General features: G+C 39.3%; 1 protein-coding gene across 3 annotated transcripts in view; it reads left to right on the top strand.

Annotated features, from left to right (window-relative positions):
• The window catches only part of FAT3 (FAT atypical cadherin 3), a gene marked incomplete at its 5' end in the record, with an annotated part of 483523 nt that overhangs the window by 398601 nt on the left and 67613 nt on the right, over window positions 1-17309 (top strand). For all 3 annotated transcript variants that reach the window (XM_081281174.1, XM_081281175.1, XM_081281173.1), the window contains 2 exons: window positions 24-177; window positions 2190-2423. In XM_081281174.1, the coding sequence (XP_081137300.1) occupies window positions 24-177; window positions 2190-2423 (388 nt within the window). The remainder of the gene's footprint in view (window positions 1-23; window positions 178-2189; window positions 2424-17309) is intronic.

Here is a 17309-nt window from a genome sequence, read left to right as displayed (position 1 = left end):
TACTCTTGTTCACCTTTGCCCAGTCTTCATATACAGCATTATTCCCCGAAGATATTCCATCAAATAAAATCATACTGAAGGTCAGTGCCAAGGATGCCGACATTGGATCCAATGGAGATATACGATATTCACTCTATGGATCTGGAAGCAATGAATTTTTTCTAGATGCAGAAAGTGGTAAGTTGAAATCTATTCTTTGGGTAAATGCCATTGTTTGTCCACAAAAGAAGCTAAACTCTCATGTGGTCTTGTCACTGGTGAATAGTTGGTACCCAAGAGTGTTAGTAGGATGCTCATCATCTAGGATTCTAAGAAACAATGAGAAGACATGGCATGCAAATATGGAACTACACAGGCTTTATTTGGTTCACAAAATTTGCCTATACTTTACCTATGTTTATTAGCATCAAGTATCACATCTCTCTATTTTTTTTTCTCATGTCTGTGAGTTAAGAGGAATCACAGCTCCAATGTAGTTGCCATGCAAGCTGGGGAGTAATGCATAATAAGGAGAATTTCTTCATTTTGAATTCCCTTTCAAATCCCTTTCTGATTCTTATTAACATAGTTGTCAAGTTTTATTAAACATTCCTGCCTAGTTTCTCCAAACCTTTGAGTGTTATTTAGGTGAAATTTATAAGGTAAAACATTATGTAAACTAAGGGCAGTTGCCAACATTGAAGTCCAGAGCTAAGGGAAAAGTCATTTTCTACAGAGGCAAATTATGAATTGGATGGTTCATCCAATGGTCTTTTTAAATACACTGTAGATTGAATTTTGCCAGTGTTGGGTTAGTCATAGTGAACAATGACTAGTTTTCGAAAAGGTAATGACTCCTCCTTGACCCACTCCCAAGGTCCATTGTGGAAGAGCTGACTTAGCTGCATGGGCATATACTAGTTAGCTATTTGAGCCCCATGATAATTATTCAGACAGTAACATTTATTGAGTAGCTAGTGGACATGAAATCCCTTGAGCACGGGTTGTTTTCTTTTTCTTGGAGCCTACCACACAAATCCCACGAAGTATTTTGTCTTCCAGTAGGAAAGACAGGAAAGTAAACCCTAATGAAAGGTGTACCCAGAAGAAATATAAAGGAACTTGCATCTGGGCCCATTGGAAGAAGTAGCCAATATGGTGATGAGATGGAACTGTTTAAAGGAAGGACCAGAATTTTAATTGATTCCAGGGGCTAAACCAGGACACTGCAGGTTAACAGGGACAGCATGAACGGAGAGCACAGCACACCCAGCCAGCGAATGTTGAGCACAAAAGTGACAGTAAAAACAACTTTAAGCCCAATCATAGAGGGCCTTGAATGTCCCACTGAAGAGCCACTGGTGGCTTTTTGAATAGGAGAGGGAAATGAGCCCAGCCGTGTTTGAGAACTAGCTGGCTGCATGAGCGAAGCCATAGGAGGAACTGCCTTATAAACTCAGGTGGCTTAGTCCAAATGCCTACCAATTTTACTGAAGAGTAATAATATTTCACAAGTCATGCTTTCACTAATTTGCATTCATTTGAGTTTATCGCTGTGTCTGTTGTCATTTTCTATTGAAACTTAGCAGCAAAAATTCTCCATGGGGGCTGCTGACCAGTTCCTACACAGCTTTTTCAGTGGTAAAAGCCGATGTAACACAACTCCTCATCACCTTCCGAACCGCTGCTGCTCTAGAGCTCCTCAGGTTTCCCACATCCACCTGATGCCTCCCCCAGCAACCACCGACCTTCTCACAGCCCAGAATTATAGTGGTCCTTCAAAACCATAATTCAGCTTGCCTTATAAAAATTGAACATCAGGAAGCAAAGAGTTTGCCCTCCTGGATCTATGGGTTAGTGACATTACTGACCATCAGACAACTAGAGACATCAGTCCATGCTTTGTGCTTTTCTACTGAGGTTCTCTGTGTAGCCAAAAGAAAGAACCTATAACAACCATGTTTTGAAAAGAGATTAATTGACTTGAAGGTTATGCAGTTGGTTTGTAGTTGCATCCATAATTCCATAATTTTCCCCTGGTACCTAAAAGAAAGTGAATATGATCTATTTGTTTGATTAACGGAGAACTTGAGCCAAGTCTCCTTGGTCCTTCTTGGATTTCCAATCCTTTATATGATTAGTTCTCCATTTTTCAAAGTAAGACAGTTTTTGAAAAGCCAAATCAACCATAATGCCATTTCCTTTCACAGGTGAGTTAAAAACCTTGTCTCTATTGGACCGGGAGAGAGTCCCAGTGTACAACCTCATCACCAAGGCCACTGATGGGGGTGGCAGGTTCTGCCAGTCCGACATCCACCTGATTCTAGAAGACGTGAATGATAATCCCCCTCTGTTTTCTTCTGATCACTATAACACCTGTGTCTATGAGAACACAGCCACCAAGGCTCTGTTGACCAGAGTGCAAGCTGTAGACCCCGACATCGGTAAGTCAGTTGCACTGGCCAAGTGTCTCCCTGTTCACTCACTGGACACCTTGTCTCTAGGGGTGGCTTTCCCTTTAGTTTGATTAGGACCTTCCCTCAGCCCTCTTGGTGGTCTACCACAAGAACATGGGCATTAAACCACGTTTAAGGTCTTCAGTGAGTGCATTACTTATGCATGGGAAAATTCTCTAAGTTTGTCCTACCTACTTTTCCTAGAGTTTGAAGAGGAGATACTATGAATTCCTTTACCTTTTAACAAAGTGTTCGGGTGGGGTTTTTTAAAAACCTTTTGAATAAAAACAATAGCTTTCTTACTTGCCCGTTCCTCCTAAACATAGTTAAAATGCTGTGTTGTATGGCAGGGAGAATTCATTTCCATTTCTAAGAAGAATTGCATCACATGCTTCAGCTGAAATATGACAATCTAGATTTATTGTAGTGCCCCATAGTGCAAAGACCAATTACTAAATGTGCTGCCAGTTCAATATGGACTTTTTTTTAACTGCCATTTTCCAGAGTATTTTTGTCACTTATAAACTGACATTGCTAGGCAGAGTTGAGGGATGGGGAGATAAGAAGGAATTAGAACTGAAAGTTGCTAATAAAGTTTGTGTTCAAATCCACTTTACATAATGAGATGATGAGTTAGAAAAGATTAGAGTTAATTGCTAGATAGACCTTCTGAGAATGCATAAGTTATTGAGGTGACTACATGATGGAATATAAATACTAAAGGGCATACAGAAGCCTCTTGGTTGTGCATTTTAAGAGCCATAAATCAGAGGACTAGAGAATGATGGGGTGGGTCTGCTATGCTAAGCAGACCTTTATATAATTCAGTATCTTATTGCTTAATTCTTAGTTGAAATAAAAATTATTGGGCTAATGGAAAAGTAAATACATGATAATTAGTTGAAAACAAACGTAGTGCCCAGGATCTCTGCATATTTCCCCTTAGAGAAATTAGTTGGCTACACTGAATGATTGCTTTTACCACATTAGCATAATTTCTGAGCTGAGAACTAACCTTTTAAAAGTATGCATATTATTGTAAATAAATTACAAATAAATAGAAAAAAAAACTCTTTTATTGGTATGTAATTGTGTAGTACCTACAAATACTTTTTTAAAAAGAAGATTTAGAAAGCATTCTCTGGACTCTTATTAGCAGACTTTTAGGGAAAAGAAGATAGAATTAATGCAAATGAATCTTCTAATCATTTTAAATTTTATTTTAGAATGGGTAGTTAGATGAAATTTTAAAAGCTAAAAAAAATTGAATTTTTCTATTCAATTCCTTCACAAAGGAATCAGGTGTACTCAAGCTGTGGTAGAATGGATTCGAAGTCTAATTAGTGCACATGATGCTTCAGACAGTGCAGGGATAAGACGGAGTGTGACTGACTCACAGATTTGGCACTTGGAGCTGTTTTACAACTTGTGGTGAAGAATATACAGTTAGCCATGTCCTCCTTTCACCACTTCTGAGTCAACTGGCCAGATTGGGCGCTGGAGTCGAAGAAATGTCCAGACTCAGGTCATTTAATAGGGCAGAGAAGACAAAGACTTTAAAGGACCAAAACCAGGATGAAGACTTTACTACACCTCCACCTGCTCCTGAGTAAAAGGCTTATGTGCACAGCTTCAAATGGAGACAGAGGTCACAGGTGCTGCTGACACATGTGTATGAAGTCGATTCATGATCCCATCAGTCTTAGGAACAAGTTCAGTGAGAGATGCCAGATTTTGGGTTATTTTCTCAGTGTTTGTCAATCTCAGCTTCAAAAAGTAAAAGAGAGCAAATAACACCCTAAGAAACACAAACTTAGCTCCTACTGAGTTCCAGGCACCAGGCTGAGGAAGTGGCTGAGAGTCTTGGTTGGAGCTTGCAGGGGATTTCAGCAGCAGTAGCATCAGTCTGAGCCGCTGTCAAATAAATGCCAACATTATCCAGAATCCCTGTGTGTCATTGACTCAGGACTTGTGACCTTGTCATTAGTGGCCTGAACAAAACACTTCTAACTCAAGAATAATAACCATTTCTCTGTCTTTCACAAGGGATCATAGGCTAGTAGAGGCTGTGCACTAAGATTACCAGGTTGTTGAATGCAGAAGCCATTTGGGGATCAAAGTGAACCTCTGACTGGAATCTGAGTTCAGGCACAAATGGCCTTTAGACTGAATATAGCTTTCTGGAACCTTAAGTTTTACACACACAGTTTTCAAAAGGGTTCAAATTAGTTGTCATTATTTAAAAGTCAGATTTTTATTTGAAATTTACATGTGTGGCATTTTATAAAAATAATAACACTTAGAAGGCCCTGCCATTTCAGGGGCACAGGTCTAACAATGGTTTAATAAATAGCACCTGCCTCCTTGATCTCCACCACAAGTCTCTTCTTCCCTATGGCCAGCCACTTGGCTTACTTATGTTACCACCTGACCTCACTTTCAAACCCTTTTCTAAAGTGACAAGAAAATTTCTGATTTTTTATAAAAAGTTTTATTTTAAAATAATTAAATGGCAGGAGGTCAAGGACCTCTTTCCCCTGAGCCCTTCACCCATGGTAACATCTTGCCTAATTGTAGTACATTATCAAAACCAGCAAATTCACATAAGTGAATCCTTACAGCTTGTTCAGATCTCAGCACACATTCCTGCAAGTGTTTTTGAACAGTTTTATCATTTCTGCAGCTTCAGGTAAGGACACCACATTTCCACATGAGACCCCCTCATGCTATCCCTTTGTAGCCACACCCACCTCCTTCCTGAACCTCCTTCTCCACCTCTATCTCTTGGCAATCACTAATTTTCATATCTATAATCTTCTTATTTCAGAAATGTTATTTAAATGAAATCACACATTCTGAAACCTTTTTTTTTTCTCTCTCTTGAGATTTGTTCAAGTTGCCTAATTAGTTTTGAAGAACATTGTCTTCATTAGTGTAAATGACAGGGATGCTTGGTTCATGAAACTTCTTTTGTTATGCATATTTCTTTACCAAGTAGAAAAATATTTTACCAGTTCTGTACTATGAAAGTTTGCACCCTTCAAAAATTCGAATGTTGGCATACACCTATAATCCCAGCAGTTTAGGAGGCTGAAGCAGGAGTATCACAATTTCAAAGCCAGCCTCAGCAACTTAGCAAGTCTCTAAACAGATTAGCAAGATTCTGTCTCAAAATTATAAGTAAAATAAAAATAAATGGGCTGGGATGTGACTCCATGGTCAAGTGCCCTTGAGATTCAATCCCTGGTAACAACAACGACAACAAAAATTTATATATTGAAATCTAGTCCTCCCTCCAAATGGTATTAAGAGAAGAAGTCTTTGGGAGATGGTTAAGTCATAAAATTGGAACCAAATTGAATTAATGCCTTGTAAAAGAGACTTGAGAAGCCTATTTGCCCACCTCACTTTGTGAGGATGCATAGAATATACCATCTATGAGGAATGGGCCCTCACCAGACACCAAGCCTGCTAATAATTTGACCTTGGAATTCCCAGTCTCCAAACCACAAGCAATAAATATATTGTGATTATGAATTACTCAGTTTAAGCTATTTTGTTTTTGCAGTCTAAATGGATCAAGATAGCCATCGTTTGACTACACTATATACAAGGTTACTATAACTTGCAGAGAAAAGACAAAGATATAATGCATCTGAAATCTGATTCCATGACTTCATTAGTTCAAAGCCCTTACCATGAGATGTTAAACCTACCTAAGCTGACTTTCTAATTTTAAAGCATATTATTACTTTGAGCCAAACAACTCTTTTCCTATGAATTATTCATAATGAACCAACATCAATGTTAGAGTAACTGCCTAGGTCAGGAGTAAAATAAAAAACAGAGGAAGACAAGATAATTTTAACACCCATTTTATGAGTTCTAAGAAATGATATGGCAACTGTCTAGATTTTAAGACACGTACTAAGTTCTCAGTTTTCCTGTAAAATGAAAATATCTTCAAACCTATAAACTATAGATGCAACTTCATGACCCAACCTTTACAAAACTCTAATCCTTTCAGTAAAGACAAGAACTTTTGCTGCATTACCACTTTGGTACTAATGTCCTGGGTTTAGTCTATCTCTTCAAAGTAGAATTTGTTCCCAGGTTCCTCATTTTGAGAATGTTTTTAAATTAGCAAAAGAAATATGCAGTAATGAGGATCAAAAATTCTGCAACCATTTTAGGCAAAATGACATTTAAATAAAATGTAAATTTGTACTGGGAAATTATGCTGCTGTCCATAATTTATTAAGAGGTCAATTTTGGAATATTTGAGATGTGAAAGGATCATATTTTTCCTCTTGGATAAGAGACAGAAAGCAAGGAAATGTTCTAATGAGCAACTCTGTCCTTTCTGGTAAAATATTTCCTGCAACGTTTGGAATACCTTTCAGAGTTTTCAGAGGAACTTAGAGGATCAGAAAGTACATTTCAGTTACTTTCCATTCAACTGAATAAATATTTAGTGAGAAGTTAAGCAGTAAGCACCACAGAAGGAACAGCAAAGCTCCCAGAGATGAGGGACATGCAGCGACAGGCACAAATGGTACGCAGTGGTAAAGTTAGGAACCCGGAACACACCCTCAGTAAAGGGCAGAGCTCCCCAAACAGAGAGGATGTCAGCAGTCTGAGATGGGAAGGCATTCAGGAGTGAATGAAGAACATGAAGATAAAGTCACAAAGTAGGCACAGTTTGGGCCCAACTAAATAGGAAATACCATGTTGTCCAGGACAGATGAGAGAGAGATAAGAAGAAAAATATACTTAAGTCAGTCAGTGGAAAAGAACTGCCAAACAGTTTCTAGAAAACAAACAGACAAACCTGTTCTAGGTTTTGGGAATGTAATAGAATAAGAGATTCCAAAGTGGGTTGGAACAATTGAACTTAAAGCATGGGGAAAGCTCCTAGGAGGATATTGAGAAAGACTACAAGGACCAACGAGAGCACTGGCTTTAGTACTTAGAAAATGAAAGGATCAGAGGAAAGCCAGATTGATATTTCAAAGGTGAAATCTGCAGCTTTTGGCAACTTGATGGGCTGATAGCAAGGTAGAGAGACTGGTCAAGGTTCCAACCATGGGCACCAGGCAAGGGTACTGCATGAACAAAAATTGCACAGGTGGTCTAAAGTAAGACCTGGTGCAGACATAAAGGTGGAAACTTGGGTACACATTGGTGGTGATAACATATACCTCCATAAAGAAGTCAGGAGTTAGGAGAAGTTTGTTAAACATGAAAGAATAGAAGGTCTTATAGTCATAATGGGGAACAGGAAATACAAATGAACATTCTAAGGAAAATATAAGAATATTTTTGAAAAATTGCATCTGTAAGGTAGTAATATGGTGAGGATTAGTCTAGCACAGGTCCCCATAAGGACATTAAAATATAAATAATGAAGTTTCAACAGGGGCATCTCAGGGAATGGTATTAACATTTAAGTTGAGTCTTACAAGTTGAGGCTTGAACTTAAACAAAGAATAGAAAGAAGGAGTAGTAACAGAGAAAGGGAGTAAGGGAAAGATGAAGACTGTATTATTCAGGATAGACTTGGCTTGTCTGAGGTAAATTTTAAAGTCTCAGTGTCTTAGCACAGGAACAGTTTAATTCTTGCCCATGGCAAGGATAGATTGGTGGGAATCCAACCAACTCAGAATTCTGGCACTCCATCTTGTCACCACCACCTTCTTGATCTTTAGCCTCCAGAGTCACCACAATAAGGAATAGGAGGGGTGAAGAGAGCATGCTAGCTCTCAGATGCCTCACCCTGGGAGAGCCCCAAATCACCAGAAATGGTCACACAGCTGACCCAGCTGCACAGGAGGCTGGGAGACATAAAGGAGTTCTTGGGCGGTTGTGGAGGCAGGCAGCAAGAGGGAATGAATTGTGTCTGCCATAATGGTGAGGGCAGAAAAGGGCAACTGGTATGTCCCAAAGACAAGGAGAAAATGACATTGCTCATATGGGTAGGGAGTGTTAGCCTCAGCAATATGGAAGGACCATTTAGCCTTAGAAATGAAAGAAAAGGGAGAACAGAAAGTAAACAATTGAAACCTAAATAAAGAAATTAAAAGGGAGATGCAGAGCAAAACCCAATAGGAGCACACTTCTGCCCTCGGTCATCTGCATACAGTCAGTGGTTCTACCACCTCAGGCCAGCAGAACAGCAGCTGCACTGGGTGCTGGAGTTCAGGGAGTATTCCAGGGGTGAGGTGAGATGTAAGAGGAAGGCAATAGACCCGAGGAAGGGAAATATTCCTCCCCTGAGGGCTCTGCAGGCTCAGGTCACGTGGCTATGGTGGGCCCAGTCTGTAGAATGAATTGCATTAACAGAAAATATAAAAATTGCTGAGTCTTCCAGAATGATGTCTTTCCCCTAAAATTAGTTAGATTACAGGAAAAAGACCCAGAAAACTACCCTCTTGGCAGAACTTTTCTGTTTTGATCTGATCATGTGTCTTTGCTGTCCTTGGATCCTCTATTCTAGGCTGACATTCACTATAATAATCTAAGTTTGCTCTCCACAGTGGAATTCATACACCAAGTATTTCATGAGGCAGGTGGTGTCATGGTCCTTGTGCTCGGCTCTAGTGGTGTAGGCAGAAGCTGAATTGAACTTGTTTTTCCAAAGCACGGATCTTGTCAGAGGCTGTGATGAGCTTGCCCAGGGCCTTGGTGTGCAGGTTGCTCTAGATCAACAGCTCCTCAGGAAGGAGGAGGAGGCACTCAAATGAGAGGAATGTGCTTTACACTTGATTCTAATGTATGAAATATGATATGTCAAGAGCTTTGTAATGTTGTGAACAACCAATAAAAAAAATTAAAACTCACAAAATAAACTACTTTATAATTTAATACTAAAAAAAAAGTAGTCATTGAATGTTGTTAGAAACAGAACTCTTTACAAAACCATTTTAACTGAACCTTTACAGTAGTTTTCCTGCCTCTTCCAGCTCATCCTAGCCTTTTCTAGACTTCCACTTTTTGAGAGCCATAAAAATAAAACAAAAAAAAATGTAGAGGTGAGATGAGTCCAAAGGAAAATGTTGAAAATGAGATGCTGGAACTCTAATGAGAAATTACGTAAGTGCCCTGGGTTTACAGTTCCTGCATCTTCCTGAGACAGAGCCTGAGAAGTGCTGCTCACAGCAAGCTGTGAGAATGAGAGATGCTCACTCATCCACACCCGGACTCTGGATGTTGTGCTTCAGACTGAATGGCCAATGCAAAGTTCCGACTCCCTGTGGCAGGGTTTAATTTTAAATTTTCTATCATCTGATTTTCTGACATCATGAAGAAAAAAAGTATATATATATATATATATATATATATATATATATATATATATATGTGTGTGTGTGTGTGTGTGTGTGTGTGTGTGTGTGTGTGTCTGTGTTTTCAAAATTTGCTCTATGAAACTCCAGTCTATTGAGGCCTTGCTAAATATATTACCACTCGCACTGGATCTCAAAATAAACAAAAGAAGCGCACCTAAAAGAAGAGGTAAATTTTAAAGCATTCATTGCCTCCAGCATCAGGATGTGAGGAACCAGGTAGAGGGGCCATCTGTGGAACTGGGAAGGAATTGGCTTTATCCATCTGTGCCACAATAGAGGCATATAAATATCCTGCCAGTTCTTCCTTTTGGGATTCAAAGGTTGTATCCCAGCTGAGACAGCACCCCAGTTTCCTCTGGATCTTGTTGGTCAGCCACAGGGATATCCTCAAATGCTGGTCAGGGACATATCTAGTAATCAGATTGTCCAAGAGGATACATAGATGTGGGAAAACACTGGATGATTAGCGCCTTGTGACCCTGAGCAAGTCTTTGGCATCCCTGTGCCTCAAGTTCCTCTTCCACAATGTGAGAATAACAGTATCTCACTTTGATAACCTCAAAAGGTCAATGTGACATTTGCCTAAGCATGAAGGGCAAAGCTCTTTTTACTGGTAAGGCCATGTTTTCCTACTGGAGATAGCTTTCCTTGCTTTGAACTCCCATAGCATTCATGATTATTCTGGCATGGGACGACTGCTTGCGTGGCTCTTCTCTACCAATCTCAAACCCTCCCAAGCAAGATCCATGCCTAATAAGAACTTTAAATGATAATAATCATAATGTGGCTATTAGCATCTACTTTTGCAGGTTCTATGCCATACCAGGCACTGTGCCAAATGCTTTAGATACATTATTTCCATTTTTCAAACATCCCTATATGTTAGCATTTTTTGTTCTATTTAATGTATGAATAAACTCTGAGGAGTTAAGTAAGTTGCTCTGAGCAATAAGCTAGTTAGCAGAAGGGGCTACAGACATTATGAAAAGGGCCTCAAGAGGGTTGGTGAACAGATATCCAACTGATAAGGATACTATAGTTCAAGGCAGCAGTTCTCAAATGTGGTCCCTGGTAGCAGTGTCACCTGGGGGTGGGTTATAAATGCAAACTCTGAGTAAGAGACTCTAGACTAATGGCTCTCAGAAGTTGTCAGGCATCATAGTCATTTGTTAAAACCCAGATTGCTAGGCCTCTCCCTCAGTTTCTGACTGAACGGTGATCTGATAATTTACATTTCAGACTAGTTCCTAGGTGATGTTGGTGCTACTATTCCCAGAACCACACTTTGAGAACCACTTGCTTATAAATTCTTAATAGTTTTGTGTCATGAATACCTTGACAGAGGTGATACTACAGATGTCCCTCAGAATAATGTTTTACAACTTGTGAAACAAAATGAAAAGATTACAAATACAATAAATGTGTCTGGCTATTTTCTAAAGTTGTTATATACTAACATAAATTTTTTCTCCAACGCAAGAAATAATAAGACCTAGCATAATAGGTCAGGTAACTGCCATATTTCAAAGTAGTGTTAAGCAAATTTGTGTGCAGCAATCATAGAAGAAGAAGAAAATACCTGTGGTTTTTATTGGTTACAAAATCAGAGGTGCTGCTCCTACCATGGTGCTTTGTTGCCCTCATGGATAATTGAATGTGGTGCCAAATCAGTTCCAGGTTAGTGAAAAGAAAATGTCAGTTATTTTCTCCTGTGGTAGTTGCATCTATCTTGACCCTCCATGAGCCCCACCTCCTGGTACTCTTGCCTCTCCCTTGAGAGTGGGCTGTACTTACTGACTCACTTCCAATGCACAGAATATGGCAGAAATAATGCTGTCACCTTTGAAGTTAGGTTATAGAAAGACTTGTACTCAGCCTGGGCATGCCTTCTATATTAGTCTGCTGGGGCTACCATAACAAAATACCACAGAGTCCTGGTGGCTTAAAAAAAAGAAATATATTTTCTCACAGTTCTAGAGTCTGGAAGTCCCCATGTGAGAACATGACGAGAAGGCAGTTGTCTGTGAACTAGGTAGAGAGCCTTCACCAAAACCTGGCTGATGTTAACACACTGAATTTTTAAAGGATAATAATCATAATGTGTGTTAGCTTCAGCTAGGTTCTGGTGAGGGCTCCCTACCTAGTTTACAGATAACTTCCTTCTCGCCATGTCCTCACATGACCTTTCCTAGGTGCCCATGGATAGAAAGAGAGAGAGAAAGAGAAAGAGGAGAGAGAGAGAGAGAGAGAGAGATCTTTTTTCTTCCTCTTATAAGGCCCCATCCTATCATATTAATATTAAGATAGCACCGTTATGACCTTCATTACCTCCTAAAAGACTTATCTCAATACACATTCTCATTGGAGATTTAAGATTCGATATATAGCTTTTAAGAGGAACACAGTTCAGTCCATAACACTCTTTCTCACTCTCTCTTGAGTCACTCACTGCAGGGGGAGACAACCACAGTGTTGTGTGGCTGAGAGAGACCCACCTTGCATGGGATTAAGATGCACCAACCACTACACAAGTGAGCTTGAAAGTGGAGCCCCAACTCCCTTCACTTAAGCCATTAAATAAAACCATGGCCCTGTATGACAGCTTGCCTGCAACTTCATAAGAAACCTTGATTTAAAGACAGTCAGCTAAGCCACATATGAACTTGTGTCCCATAGAATCCATGAAATAATAAATATGTTACTTTGTGCTGCTGTGTTCTGGGGTAATTTGACATAACTCAGTAATATAGAATTAATACACTAATGCAAGTTCATAAGCATCCTGAATTCTGTCCTTAAGAATCTTCTAGAGGGCTGGGGATGTGGCTCAAGCGGTAGCGCGCTCGCCTGGCATGCGTGCGGCCCGGGTTCGATCCTCAGCACCACATACCAACAAAGATGTTGTGTCCGCCGAGAACTAAAAAATAAATATTAAAAATTCTCTCTCTCTCTCTCTCTCTCTCTCTCTCTCTCTCCTCTCTCACTCTCTCTAAAAAAAAAAAAAGAATCTTCTAGAATAGTCGTTGTCTTTCCACAGGCTCCCCTCTCTGAGAAACTTGGGCAGTCATGCAAATCAGTGCAATCAAAGCAGGGACCACCCTTTGGGAGGACCAGTGCAGCCCCATGGAGATCAGAGCTGCTGGGGCATGGCAGGGCACAGGTGATGATATGATTACTGCCAGGTGCTCCTTTCCTATGATCTCAGGGACTCTCTGGGGCATGAGGTCCAGTCCACCTCCTGCAGAAATAATAGTTCTAGTAAGTCTTAGTGTATCACCACTGAAAAGATCCTGAGACAAAATCCAGTCAAATTTCCTCTGTTTCTGAGGATTAAATTGAGGCTCAGGAAGAATACTTCCCCAGGATGACTCAGTTGCAGGACTGAATCTGAAAGAAGGATGTCATCACCTTGGGGCAACACATTTTTCTATATTCCAGTAATTTCTACTGGAAAAGGTTTCAAGAGATTCAGTTCTTATTTCAGCTTCTCTTATGTGTCATATAGTCTATGCTCTGCTTAATGCTTAGAAGTCGTTATCTCTAAGCCTCTAGGTCAGCCATTTAATGTGTGTTTTCTTTTTCCTTCCACAAAGCTCTGTTATTCTCCAAAGTGTTAAATCTTTGAAGGTGGCTGAAGGACTATTAAAATGTCAGTAAAAGTTAAATAACCCTCCCTGAAGACGGAGAGACATGAGTCATTGAGTCATTCCCTAGAGGACGTTATGGTCAAAGCCTTTTGTCTGCTGTAGATATCAAAAAATATAATCCTAAATTAGAAGCCTTTCTCCAGAGAGCTTGAATAACTTACACATGTAATCTTACTTTGAAAAGAACAGATCTTGGTACTTTTACCAGCAGACAGGGAAACTGAGGTTCAAAGTGGTTGTAGCTCCTTCCAAGGCATCTGTTAAATGGATAGTGGATATCAGAGGAATCTGGGCCCCATTAAGCCCTCCCTGAAATCTTTCCCTTCTACCAATATTAGGACCCCCTTCTTCAGTGCATGCATCTAGATGGCAGGACTGTGACAGCCTGCCATTTCTGTGTCACATTGGCCTGTCACTTTGAAAAGTGTCATCATAGAGTGGCTTTGGGATGAGACCTGATTAAATATTCCAGCTCCTTCTTTACTAGTGCTGTCTTACGTTCCCCAACCCTTCTGAACACCCACTTCCCCTCTGGTACTGGTTATCAGCCCTGACTGTACATCTGAATCCCCAGGGGAGCTTTAAAAAACAAACTAGATAAATAAACAAACAGGCAAGATCTTCTCCAAAATCAGACTGAGATGGGGCTGGACATTTTTCCCCCTGTGTGACTGTGGTGTCTTGCTTAATTTAGGAGTCTTTGTATTTGACAATTGTATGTTATTGCTATTATTACGCTTTTTAAAATCCAATTTCTCCCAAGCAGGGCTCAAAACACTAGTTGTCAAATGAAACAATAATTCCTTCCAGAAAGGGGTATCTTAGGCAAGCATTGGCAGGAATTCTTCATCTCTAATGGTTAGGCACAGTGGTGGTTTCTCATGTGCTCCCTTGTTCACATGCCACCTCATTTGTAGATGCCGCATGTTAGTAACAGGTCCCTTAGCTGCTCAGTTGGATCAGTCCTAATCCAATACAGAGCAATGCAGGAATGGATTTAAGAGGTGAGCAGTGTAGGGCTAAGGATGTGGCTCAGTGGTAGAGTGCTTGCCAAGCATGCATGAGGCCCCTGGGTTTGATCCCCAGAACTGCAGGTGTGGAGAGGGGGTGAGTAGACTGGTTAGAGAATATTACCCACTCCTTGGCATTTTGTGCAGAAACACCAAGGACCTCTAGCTTTGACTTTCTGCCTCTTCGGGGCATGTTGATACTCAGTGGGGTATGCTTATCAGTTTTACCACAGGATATATGCTGTCACTTCCCCTTGTGAGGTCTCCCTGACAGGCACAATTATGTTGTCCATCATCTGCTGGTGAGCACTTTTAATACTTCTCACATATTACAAAACACTTCCCACTCACACACCCTCTCCAACTTGTTCCTTCCAAGCTTCCTAATTCTCTCTTGCCTAATTTATTCATCAACTTAGTCCCAGTTTCCAGTTCACTCCAGCTATAATTGGTTATAATAGCTCCGGCATCTTGTAGTTGGCTCTGAAAAAAAGACAGTTTTCAACTTCTACCATTCTGAACTTAAGGATTTAGCAATAACAAACCCTTAACCCACCTGTGGATGAGGATACTTTGCAATTTTAGCATCCATGCCTTCACATGTATCACCTAAAAAGCCCTTTCTTCCTCTCAATTTTCTACTTTGGTATTCCTGACAACTTCTACTTTTCCTTCATGACTCACTTTATTTGTTTACTTCTCTGGGACATTTCCTTGGCCACCCCTCTCCATAATCAACTCTATATAGATTTGTTTCCCAAGCAATGAGAACCAGTGTGGGGAGAGGTGTTGGGAGACACTTTTCTTTGCATCGCCAGTGCCTGCCATGCAGCAGGAGTTCTTCAGTATTTATTAGATAAATCAATGAATTGATCCAGTGGTCACAATTAGTGGCCTATATAGAGAACCTTTTGAGTATAATTGTTGAGTTGTGGTCCAGCACAGAAGTCCTGTGTACCAATAAAGTTTTCAATACTTAATTGAATAATTAATTTACTTACATTTTTACAATTCCAGGCATAATGCTAAGCTATAGACAGTTGCAAGAGTTTATCTGCAGCTGAACTGTAGCTTTTTAGGTTATCATACAAGACGGTCTCACCCAGCAAAGGGGTCGGCTCCATGGGTGTGCAGCCTGTGTAGTCCAACAGGGCCCCATGCTTGGAAAAGCCTGTTCTTGCTTTAATGCTCGGCCTGTGGCTGTGTTCACTGCTTTATATTTTTTAAACAAGAAGTGTGCATTTTAATTTTGCAAGGAAACCCACAACCATGTCGTCAGTCCTAGTGGGAGATCTACTTTCAATTCACTTGGTAGGTCCTCCAGAGATTTTTGGTGCAGTTCTTAGGATCTCCCTGACTCTGTGACTGCTACTGCCTTCTATCTTATTTTGACTATTTAAGCCAAGGAGCTATTGACCCCAGGAGTTGGTATTCTGCCCTGAGGAATGTGCCAGCTTTAGTCATCACTCAATAAAAAAAAAAACTTTTAAATGGTACTTTAAACAGAAGTAATTAGAGAGTCTATTTAAAAGTACAGTAATTTCTAACTTAAAAAGTATTGCTAATTCTATGGACCTCCTTATAGTAACTTTGTGTTTTATTTCATATCATCCAAAGGCATATTTCAAAGATAAAAAAAGCAGTCAGTTTGATCTGTTTGACTATAATGGGATTCTATTTGCCTTTCACAAAGGATGAGAGAAGAATTTTAGGTTACCCATTTTCTTTAACTGCTTAATTTGAGTGTAAAAATTAGTTTTAAAAATATTCCTTGAAATAATTTTATAATTGAATCTTTGACAAAAGTGATTTTTTAAAGTAATGTCTATCTTTCTGAAGATGAACTAAAAGGAAAAATGGAAATACCCAGAAGAAAAGCCTATACAATACATATCTTTTTCTATAATTATGTCAAATGGTATGTATGTTGAGAATTAAATTGGATTGGAAAATAACTTGAAAACTTGACTATTCTCCAAAATTAATATTAAAGAATTATTTTCCATATACATGATTTTTGTAATAGTTATTTTACTAATTATACATATGTTCTGTGCCCTGTGTAAAACCCAGAAAAATAAGCAAAAAGGAAAAACAACATTTTTACCATGGGGACCATTTTGATTGAAGTGCCTTCTTCCTTTTGGCTGTACAAAGTGAACTCATAAACTATATATTGTTTGGTACATGATTTTTTCCACTAACTTGCAAACATATTTCCAAATCATTATATATTCTTTTATATACTTTGACATTTTATGTACTAACATATATATAGAGAGAAGGTACCATAATTTATTTATCTGATCCTCACTATAGAAAATCTAATAATTATTATCTTTTTAACAATAACTTTTTATATATTTACAAATATTTTATATAGATTTTTTTAGATATTCCTGATTTCTTTACATTGCACCCTCTGGGCATTTTTAAATTATTTTAACACATAAATTTACAGTGGGCATATGTGCAATATCTGCATCACCTTCCACAGGTTCATAATCATGATTGTATACTTGCTTTGGTCCTTGGTTGTTTCCTCTGCAATTCAACATTTACTACTCTTTGTGTGCCTGGCTCTGTGCTCAGTACTTAACATAAAAATGAATAAGAACAGTCCCCCTTCCAAAAGGTACATTAATCTAGTAGGAGAGAGGACACACATACAATTAATGATAATGCAAAAATAATATTAAGGGATCAAAGAGAAGGAAGTAACTAAGGACACTAAGCAAGCTGTTCCAGAGGAGACCCCACAAAGAGAATTTAGGGGTTTTTTTTTCTTTTTTAAGAGAGAGAGAGAGGAGAGAAAGAGAGAGAGAGAGAGAGAGAGAGAGAGAGAGAGAGAATTGTTTTTAATATTTATTT

This window comes from Spermophilus citellus (genome assembly GCF_964194105.1).
Source record: "Spermophilus citellus genome assembly, chromosome: 2".
Classification (NCBI taxonomy): domain Eukaryota; kingdom Metazoa; phylum Chordata; class Mammalia; order Rodentia; family Sciuridae; genus Spermophilus; species Spermophilus citellus.
This window is presented reverse-complemented; position numbering and strand designations above follow the sequence as displayed.